The sequence below is a fragment of the Myotis nattereri genome, assembly GCF_964212035.1.
Source record: "Myotis nattereri genome assembly, chromosome: 11".
In the NCBI taxonomy this organism is placed as follows: Eukaryota; Metazoa; Chordata; class Mammalia; order Chiroptera; family Vespertilionidae; genus Myotis; species Myotis nattereri.
In genome coordinates, this window is record NC_138086.1 from 82142320 (window position 1) to 82152932 (window position 10613).

The 10613-nt window shown below is 57.9% G+C and overlaps 2 protein-coding genes across 2 annotated transcripts in view; both read left to right on the forward strand.

The window, feature by feature from the left end:
- The window catches only part of DDC (dopa decarboxylase), a 29901-nt gene extending 26662 nt beyond the window's left edge, over positions 1–3239 (forward strand). Inside the window, exons 12-14 of the mRNA XM_081102297.1 lie at positions 763–864; positions 1490–1692; positions 2848–3239. Coding sequence (XP_080958423.1) covers positions 763–864; positions 1490–1690 — 303 coding nt within the window. The 3' untranslated portion in view covers positions 1691–1692; positions 2848–3239. The remainder of the gene's footprint in view (positions 1–762; positions 865–1489; positions 1693–2847) is intronic.
- Positions 3240–7952: 4713 nt separating this feature from the next.
- FIGNL1 (fidgetin like 1) lies at positions 7953–9974 on the forward strand (the record flags this gene model as incomplete). The annotated part of the gene is made up of 1 exon (XM_081102310.1): positions 7953–9974. The coding sequence occupies exon 1, from the start codon at positions 7959–7961 to the stop codon at positions 9972–9974; it is 2016 nt and encodes a 671-aa protein (XP_080958436.1). The 5' UTR covers positions 7953–7958.
- Positions 9975–10613: the final 639 nt, after the last annotated feature.

Genomic DNA, 10613 nt, shown 5'->3' on the forward strand with positions numbered 1-10613 from the left:
CAGAGATGCTGCTCAGATGCCCCCTGCGCCCCTCCCAGCACCTGCCCCAGGCCGGGTGCCTGGGCCTAGACTAGAATGGCACGCGCCGAGACCACGTTCCCGGCTCAGGCACCGCCCGAGTCGGCGATTGGGCTCCATTCCCACCGGGAAGGCACGTGGAGCCACTACCCACGCCAGGGAAGCCGTGCGCGCGGGCGAGGGGCTGACGTGGTCTCCTTGCTCGGTGGCGGCGGGACCGTCGCATCAGGAACAGCCGCGGCCTCCGCAGGCCCGAAGCTCCGGCCCTAGGCCCCGCGTCGGAGCCCAGCCTCAGCCTGCTCATCTGCAGAATGGGCCGAGGGCGGTGCCCAGCCTCAGCCTGCTCATCTGCAGAATGGGCCGAGGGCAGTGCCGCCTGCGTGAGGCTGCGGTGCGGCCCACACGGCCTGCTCTGGGCACTCGGTCAGCCACCCCTCCTTTCTAGAATGTTCAATACCTCTGTGCAGTGTTTCCTCTGAAAACATAGACAGTGTTCTGGTGGGACAGACACAGGAGAACGGGGTGGGTGGGTGGGTTTAACTGGAGACGCCACCCTGTCCCAGGGTCACGCGAGCGTGTGCTCCGTCTGTGCGGGAACAGCGGGTGTGTGTGTGTGTGTGTGTGTGTGTGTGTGTGTGTGACAGAAACACTGAAGAAAACGCTACACAAGCAGCAGGGGCTTCCCGCCGTGCAGCCCCGCGAGGTGTTCGGGGCCGAGCTCAGACGGGCCCCCTCTGCCCCCAGCACGTGCGGCTGGCCCGCGAGTTCGAGGCTGCGGTGCAGCGGGATCCTCGCTTTGAAATCTGCGCGGAAGTCACCCTGGGGCTGGTCTGCTTCCGGCTGAAGGTACGTGCACGTCCGTTTCAGTCTTTCTTCTCTTTTTTTATTTTTTTAAAATATATTTTATTGATTTTTTTACGGAGAGGGATAGAGAGCTAGAAACATCGATGAGAGAGAAACATCTACCAGCCGCCTCCTGCACACCCCCCACTGGGGATGTGCCCGCAACCAAGGTACATGCCCTTGACCGGAATCGAACCTGGGACCCTTCAGTCCGCAGGCCGATGCTCTATCCACTGAGCCACACTGGTTAGGGCTGTTCTCTTTTTTTAAAAAAAATATATTTTTATTGACTTCAGAGAGAGCAAGGGAGAGAGAGAGAGAGAGAGAGAGAGAGGAACACCAATGACGAGAGAGAATGATGGGCTGCCTCCTGCACTGGGGATGGAGCCCACAGCCCCGGCATGTGCCCTGGCCGGGAATCCAACCACGATCTCCTGGTCGAGCTCAGCCCCTGAGCCAGCCGCCGGGCACTTTCATAAAAACAAACCCTGGACCTGGGAAGGGCAGCTCTCGACAGCGCGTCCTCAGGCCCCGGAACTGTTACCAGGTTGACTGTCTCGTCAATGAAGGCGAGTGGTCGGTGGCTCCCTTTGCTGAGGCGCCCCCCCCCCCCCCCCCCGTCCCCCAGGGCTCCAACAAGCTGAACGAAGACCTTCTGGACAGAATCAACGGCGCCAAGGAGATCCACCTGGTGCCCTCCCACCTGAGGGACAAGTTCGTGCTGCGCTTCGCCATCTGCTCCCGCGCCGCGGAGTCCGCGCACGTGCAGCAGGCCTGGGCCCACATCCAGGCGCTGGCCACGGCCCTGCTGGGGGCCGGGCAGGAGTAGCGGTGAGCGCACCGGGAAGGGGGGCAGCACCCCTCCTGTCCTGTCTGGAGAGCCGGGGGCACCACGTGCTACGATGGTTATGTAGAGGCTCAGACTAACTTTATATCCAGGCGTGAAAGCTGTCCACGGCGTCTGGCTGTAACCCCCGCAGACTTCTCCCCGTTCCTTGAGGCGACTTAGTATCATGACATAGGGTGTCCCCCCAAAATGTACACACACTTTAACAGCTCATGTAGTATCATACTATACTATATTATATATAGTATCATAAGTGTATATCATATATACTACACAGAGTATCATACGTAGGGTGTCCCCCCAAAATGTATACACAATTAACAGACATATTCTACTGTACTATAGTTTACTACACAATACCATGTAGTATCATACTATGCTATATTATATATAGTATCATAATACTGTATATCATATATACTACATAGAGTATCATACATAGGGTGTCCCCAAAAATGTATACACACTAACAATTGATAGCACAATTTTGAAAATGAAATGCATTTTAAGGAACACTGCCTTTACAATTACCCAAAGTGTGTACAAGAATAGGTGGTACTGGATGCTGCGTGCATTAGTAAGTCACAGGGCCGATGGCCTAGAGCAGCGGTTCTCAACCTGTGGGTCGCGATCCCTTTGGGGGTCGAATGACCCTTTCACAGGGGTCGCCTAAGACCATCGGAAAACACATCTATTATTACATATTGTTTTTGTGATTCATCACTATGCTTTAATTATGTTCAATTTGTAACAATGAAATTGGGGGTCACCACCACATGAGGAACTGTAGTAAAGGGTCGCGGCATGAGGAAGGTTGAGAACCACTGGCCTAGAGGGAGGGAGATCTTAACACCTGGGCTGCACCTGAGCGTCGCTGAGGCCGCCACGTCAAGCCCAGGCCACGGTTCTGAGAGAGGGAGGGTCGAGGTGCTGTTTCCCAGGGGGTGGGGAGCGGGGCAGGGTCTTCTGACCTCGATACAATGTGCCACAGGGGAGCCAGGTCGGCAGTGAGACCTCCTCCCTCCCAGGTCACACTCCCTCACACACCCTTCTCTGCGTTCGGAGGGACGCGCACAACATTCTTTGGTTCTTCTGTGTGTTTTTAATGTAGCCATATGTTCATGCTATTCCCCCTGTAGAGATCCAAGCTGAACAGACGTGTATCTGAAAACCGGAGGGAGAGGCAGATACACAGCACCCGGCTCCGTGGACGCGCGCCCGCCGGCCCGCACGTCTCTCTCCGACGCTACCAGACGCCTGCGCTTCGTCTGCCGAGGGAGTCTCTCCTCGGCGAAGAGATATTATTTCTGCATGAAAAGTCAGTCCCCGGGGACGTAGCTTTCATTCATTGTTTGGCTGCGGTTTTGTGAATTAAACAATCATAGTGCTTCGTGCTCTTGGAGTTGGCCGTGGCGGGGAGGGCTCGCGAGCTCTCTCCCAGGGCGGGCTGGGCGATGGAGGTCACGCCTGGGCCTTCCCCTTGCTCCGTCCTGCGGCCAGTGCTCAATAAACAATCTGAAGTGCCGTGGCTATTGCGTCTGGTGAGCTTCCTGTTCCGCGCCGTGCCCAGCTGACGGTTATAATATGGACGGACCCTTTCCAAGCGGCCAGAGGCATGGCATCCTTGGATAGTTTTAAGCAGCAGTCATTCATTCAACCATGTGTACTGAGTGTGTCATACATGTCAGGCACGGTTTTCGAAGCTGTAACAACATTTAAGGTTTACTTGGAGGTAACGCCAACTTTTAAATAAATAAATAGCAAGATTACGGAGCACAAAAAGTAGGACCACCATGAGCAGGGTGGTTTTTTACGGTCATTTGGATGTCCTGTGTGTAGTTGCTACTCAACAGTCATGTTCTCCACCCCCACCTCCCGGTAGTCACTTTCCCAGGAAGGGTTCCCCCTGGGACCCGTTGGGCCCAGGCAGGGAGAGGAAGGCTCTAGGCTTCCCAGGAAGTGGCTTCCTCCTTTTTCCAAGAGAGAAGAATTCCGGGGAAAGGATCCTGTCCCAGTGTGTCCCCTCCTTCCTGCTCTAAGTAGGCGGGTTCCTTGTGTGTGGGGGCCCTCCTGGGGCAAGAGGCCCAGGCCTGGGGGGAATCCACCACGGGGGAGAAGAAGGCGGAATGGAAGATGGAAAGACGGCCCTCCTGACAGCCCTAGGCGGGTCATCAGACCGAACCGCCCACCTCCAGACCAGACCTCCTGTGACCGGCCACAGGGGCATGCACCACCCAATAGGCGGCTGTTCGTGCCTATTCTGTTATTTGGTCTGAAAACGCGATTCACTAAACTCGCCTAAGTGGCTCTGTTCTCTGAAGCCAAAGGCCAAGGTGGTAAAGAAGAGCTCCTCAGACTTGCATGGGCGGGACCCTAAGGAGCCAGGCTGGGAGGGATGTGCTGGCAGAGGGGGCGGGGCGGCTCCGAGCCGCAGGGCCGACAGCAGGTATTCCAGCTCCCCAGGCTCCTGGGATCGCACATGGACTTGACTGGCCACTCAGCCTATAACACCGATAACAGGTACCTGCCCGCCACGTGCCTGGCCTCCGGAACCACTGGGCCCATCTTCGAGGACTCCTGGGGGGCAGGTGAGTCCCGGTGAGCGCATCCTAGGGGAGCCCCCTGAATGCAGCCCGCCTCGCCGCCTGCGCCTCTTGATTGCGGAGACTCCAAGGGTGAAGCGCCTTCGCAGGGAAACGCAGGGAGACCTTCCAGTTCAGTAAAGCCCGCCTGCTGCACAGCTAGCGTTTCCACGGCAACAGAACAGCCTCCTGCGACCACGTGGGCCGGAGCCCGGGCCAGCGCCCCGCCCCCGACGCTCGGCCACGCCCCCTACGTTCAACCCTGCCCCCGACGCTCAGCCTCGCCCCCCACGCTCAGCCCCGCCCCCCACGCTCAGCTCCGCCCCCCACGCTCAGCTCCTCCCCCCACGTTCAGCCTCGCCCCCACGCTCAGCCCCGCCCCCCACGCTCAGCCTCGTCCCCGACGCGCGCGTTCGCCCCGCACAGACGCACGCACGGCCAGGGCCGAGCACGTCCGCAGCGCGCAGGCGCACATCGGTCCGCGGGCTTTTTGGAAGCCTCAGGTCTGTGGGGACCCGGGTGGCGTGGAGTGGAGGGGCCGGTCCGAGCGGAAGCGAGAGGCGCGGACAGGCCAGCTTGGGCCCGCAGACCCTCCGGGGCGGCCGGCGGGGCGAGGGCTCCTGGGCGGCGGAGGGACGGCCGGACCCTGGAGCGGCCCTCGCAGGGGCGTGCCCTCCACGCTAGTGTTGCAGGTGACTCCCTTTTGGGGGCGGGGGCAGGGGCAACTGCCCGTCCGCGCGGGCGAATCGGGCCCCGCTGCCGGCGCCTCTGCGCCCGGAGCCTCGTGTAGATCCCCAGGCCGCTCTGCGCTGCCGGCCCCCTCCGACGATGACCCGAGGTCGCCGGGGTCCCCGCCGCTGGGAGAGGAGGCGGGGCCTGGGGCGGGGCCGCGGCGAGCGGGGCGGCTGGTCGGCTGGTCGGAGCACTTTTCGGGGTTGGACGCCCCGTCCGGCAGGGGGCACTGCGGGACCCTGAGACCGGATGCTGCGCTCACAGCAAGGCCAGGGCCTGGCGCGCTGCCCCGCGTGCTCGCTCCCGGTCTGGAAGGTTCTGCAGGGTCCGCCCGCGCCTGCGCAGCTCCCGGCCCGGGTGCCCACCCCGGAGGCGGGAGGCGGGAGACAGAGAGACGGCAGGGGCAGGTCTGACCTGCGGAGGCCCCTGCAGCGAGAGAGCACACCTTACCTTAGGGCCGCGGTCGACAAACCGCAGTTCGCGAGCCACATGCGGCTCTTGGGCCCCTTGAGTGTGGCTCTTCCACAAAATGCCGCGTGTGCGCACATACAGTGCGATTGAAACTTCGTGGCCCATGCGCAGAAGTCGGTTTTCGGCCTGGGCCAGTCATTGTGATTTAATTTTATGGAGCTTGTAAGGTAGATTGTAAGGAATTTGATTTTATCAGTAAGTAATATCGTTATTAAGTATGATGTCGAGTTTTATTCAACGTACCTATAGTTCAACTAAGACTTACAACTTTAAAGTTTATTAAGCTAATTTTAGGGAACGTTGTGGAGTGAAAGGTAGTGTGGAGGACGGAGAAAGGTACGCTGAGATGGTGTGGACGTACAGAGGATGGACGAAAGGAGGCGAGACGAGTACACAAGGCGAGTGTGGACGGGAGAGCTGGAAGGACCTCCATCAGATTGAGGGCGTTTTTGGCAAAGGCCAGCTCAGGAGCACCCCCATTAAGTTAATAACAGTGTACCTACCGATATAGTTTAAGCTTAAAAAATGTGGCTCTCAAAAGAAATTTCAGTCGTTGTCCTGTTGGTATTTGGCTCTGTGGACGGATGAGTTTGCCGACCACTGGCCTAGGGACCCTTCCAGGTGGGAAAGGGGCACGCGGTGCCCGTGTGCGGTGGGCGAGCGTCAGCGTCAGGTCCGGGACGCCGGAAGGATGCCGGGACCGGAATCCGTGGAAGGACAGTGGCCGAGCCAGCGAGCAGGGCCAGCCCGCAGCTGTGTCCGCGGCGTCCGCGGTGCTGGACGAGCCACCGAGTTCCAGGGAAGAAGTGGGACTCCGCGTGAATGCTGGGAGCTCGGGATGCGGAGCAGAAAGGGGTGCGGGCGCAGCGGGCACCGGCTGTGCGGAGTCCCAGGCTGCAGGTGGCAGGGCTGTCCCCAGCGAGAGCGGTTTGTGCTAAACCTGCACCAACTCACTTCTCCTTCAATCTCCCATTCCCAGTGCTGCACAAAAGAGATTAAAATAAGTTAAACGGTGTGGGATGCGGGATGGTCGGGACATGTCCGTTCTCGTTTTGACTCTTTACCCTTACAGCTTTAAGCAAATTAGAATCTCCTTGCGTCTTAAGTTTATTTTTAATCCTCACCAGAGGATATTTCCCCCGTTGACTTTTAGAGAGAGTGGAAAGGTGGGAGGGAGAGAGAGATCCATTGGTTGCCTCCGGCGTGCATCCTGACCTGGGCTGGGGACCCGGGGCGGGAAACAAGCTTGCAGCCCAGGTGCGTGCCCTGGCCCAGGAGTCGAACTCGCAGCCCGCTGGTGTGCAGGCTGGTGCTCTGTCACTGAGCCACACCGGCCAGGGCATACGTTTACTGTTCTTAGCGAAGATTTACGAACACCTGTCTACAGTGCAGCAGGCTCTTTGTAAGGCATTAAGAGAGACGTACAACTATAAAACATGGTCCTTAAGCTGTATTCACAAGTAACTCAGACGGTAGATTTCAAAATACACAGGTTTTTGGTTTTTCCTTTATGCAGTGCTGTTAGGAGACTTCAAAGCTTCTTACACATTTTCCTTGTTGGTTGGCAGGTAAGTTCCACATCCAGCCACAGGCTACGTTCATCTGTAATTGTATTAAAGTAATTTTACCTTAATGCATGGAGGCTGATAAGGATAACCTGAGGGAAGAAATGTAAAATCTAAGCACTTTACAGCAGATTGGGCCGCTTCCCGTGGCTGCTGTATCACGAAGGTTTCGCTTTTTAATGCTTCAGGTGAAATCGGAAACGGCGAGAGCCTCGTCCCCTCGGGGTTCGTGTGTGAAGTGCTCATTCCCGAATGCGGCCTTATGAGCACGTAGTGAGCCAGCAGTTCCAGGATATTCCTGGTCTAGCCGCTCTGCCCTTTGGGCACTTGCACATGGGACCCGACGTGCAGCTGCCTGGAGTGAGCGCTCTCGTGCGGTTCCGGCCCCAGTGCCCACGCTCTGGTCTCAGGCTCCTTCACACCCCAGCCTCGGCGCCTACGTGTGCTGTGCCGGAGGCCTGGTGACAGCTTCAGGGCATGTTTATGTTCCAGGAGTGACTTGACGCTCGGTGACCTCTCTCACTTTACAGATGAATCCTAAGGCTCGGTAATAAGAGGCTTGAGATCATTCCTGTGATTTTTCCTTGGAGACGACTTCCACCCCAAGCTTGGTTTGTTTTGCTGTTTGTCTGTAGCTCCTTCCGTGGCGCCTTCCTTTTGCAGATTAATTTTAAATCCTTCCCTTATGAATGCTTTCCCTATTTGTGCGGAAAGTTATTACTAAAATAGTTGAGCAGCATTAGCAAGTCAGGCCTTTATATCTTAAATGCTGGAGATTTACCGTATAAATGAAAGGTCCCGTGTCCGTCCTTTCAGGTGAGCGGAGGTTTAAACGTCTCCCTGCGCCTCCGTTAGTCACTCCTGACGCTTTCCCTTTGCCTCTGTTGTAGGACCTGTAAGATGCAGGCCCCGAGCTCCCGGGCTGTGCACCTGAGCGAATGGCAGAAGAACCACTTTGCAGTTACGTCTGGCACGTGCCCGGCCGCGCAGAAGGCAGAGGCCTACCGGGCGCAGGTGCTGCGCGTTCAGTATGCGTGGGCCAGCTCCGAGACCTCCCAGGTCTGCGCTTCCAAACTGTTCAAGAAATATGCGGAGAAATACTCGGCCATCATGGATTCTGACAACGTGGAAACCGGCTTGAATAACTATGCGGAAAACGTTTTAACGGTAGCAAGAGCGCGGCAGACGGACAGTCACAAGTGGCAGTCGGGACTGTCGATGAGTAATGTCTTCCAGATGCGCAGTGTGCAGGAGATGATGCGGGCTGGCGAGAAGCTCCGAGGCTCCCTGCTGGCCCCTGCTGATGCTTCCGTCGTGATCCATGGAGGGGCCGTGGTCCCCGACCCTCCGAAGTCTAGCGTTTGTGGTGGTTCTCGGGAGAGCGACCCACTGACTAAGCCAGCTCACGGTACAGGCTGGACCCCGGACGTCCCAGAGAGCGGTCCCTCGGGCCCTCTGAGTGCCCAGCCCCCTGTGGCGACTAACACCCCCAAGACGTGTCCCATGTTCTCAGCACCCTTTGGTGACTTAGCCACCCCGTTATTTGGAAATGTCAGGAAGGAAAATAGCAGCGCTCCAAAAGCCAGCCCGGGACTGAGTCTGTTCTTACCCCGTCAGCCTCGCTCTCCTGCCGGCGGTGAAGGCCCCTGGGACAGGAGCGCTTTCTACGGCTCTGGCCCCGCCGAAGCCCTTTCTGCCCCGACCCTGAGTGAGGCTCTTAGGAAAATGGAGGGGAACGGCCACCGGGAGGAAGGCGGCCTGCCAACCTTTAAAACCGCAAAGGAGCAGCTATGGGTGGAGCAGCAGAAAAAGCACCACCCGCCTGCCCGGGCGGCAGCGCCTTCCTATGGCGGCGGCGGCGTCAAGAAGTCCCTGGGCGCCAGTCGATCCCGAGGAATTTTTGGGAAGTTTGTCCCTCCTGTGCCTAAGCCAGATGGGGGGGATGCGCATGGGGGGGTGCAGTACAAGCCTGACAGTGCCGGGCCCGCAGAGCCAGCGCCCCCCGGGGACGAGCGTTTGAAGAGCTTGGAGCCCAAGATGATCGAACTGATTATGAGTGAGATTATGGACCATGGGCCCCCCGTGACCTGGGACGACATCGCGGGGGTGGAGTTCGCCAAGGCCACCATAAAGGAGATCGTCGTGTGGCCCATGATGCGGCCCGACATCTTCACGGGCTTGCGGGGCCCGCCCAAGGGGATTCTGCTCTTCGGGCCTCCTGGGACTGGGAAAACCCTGATTGGCAAGTGCATCGCCAGTCAGTCTGGGGCCACCTTCTTCAGTATCTCGGCCTCCTCGTTGACCTCCAAGTGGGTGGGCGAGGGGGAGAAGATGGTCCGCGCGTTGTTCGCGGTTGCGCGGTGCCAGCAGCCCGCTGTGATATTCATTGATGAAATCGACTCCCTGTTATCCCAGCGGGCAGATGGGGAGCACGAGTCTTCTAGGAGGATCAAGACCGAGTTCCTGGTTCAGCTGGATGGAGCCACCACGTCTTCTGAAGATCGCATTCTAGTCGTGGGAGCAACCAATCGGCCTCAGGAAATCGACGAGGCCGCCCGGCGGCGGTTGGTGAAAAGGCTCTACATCCCCCTCCCGGAGGCCTCAGCCCGGAAGCAGATAGTGACGCGCCTGATGTCCAGGGAGCCGTGCAGCCTCCGCGAGGAGGAGATCGAGCTGGTGGTGCAGCGGTCGGCAGGCTTCTCGGGCGCCGACATGACGCAGCTGTGCCGAGAGGCGTCCCTCGGCCCCATTCGCAGCTTACAGGCCGCCGACATCGCCACCATAACGGCGGACCAGGTCCCACCCATAGCTTACGTGGACTTCGACAACGCGTTCAGAACTGTGCGGCCCAGCGTGTCTCCCGCTGACCTAGAGCTTTATGAAAACTGGAACAGAACCTTCGGTTGTGGGAAGTAGGCAGGACCCTTAGAGCTAAAGAGCGTGGCACAGCCTTTCCCGGCCTGGAGCTCAGCAACCTGGGGCTTCATCCGTGGTCCTGGGAGTGTGTGTCCTGAATCCGGAACCGCAGACGGAGCAATTGCAATTGACAGCCTGTGTGGCTAGTAGCTTGATTTTCTTCTAGTTGTTCCCTGATGTGTACACCTAGTCACACCCAACGCGAGGGATCTTGTCTGGTTTCTAACGTCCTTCTTTTCAAGCTGTGCAGTGGGATGAATGGTGAGCCCAGATTGAGCTCTGAGTCCTTGTAAACGAGGCTGTGTGATTTACACATGTCTTTTATTGCTGGTCTGTGGTTTACGTTCGAGACAGAGCATGGCTCACTCACTGTTGTTTAAGATGTAAACAACACCGAACACTCGAGGGACAGTGCCAGTTTTTACTTCGGTTTGTGAGCTCTTACTGTTTTCTTCTCTTAGCAGGACCAGCTAATGAAACATGTTCAGGAAGAGCAGAGTGTGGTCTAAGAGCAGGTGTGCCACAGACTGAAGGGGAATGGCTTCCTAAGGGGCAGCTGTTGTCTAACAGTACATATTTGACGCTAGGTGGCAGCCTGGAGAAGTGGTATCTTTCAAAAGTAAGTGTTTGCAGCTTTCT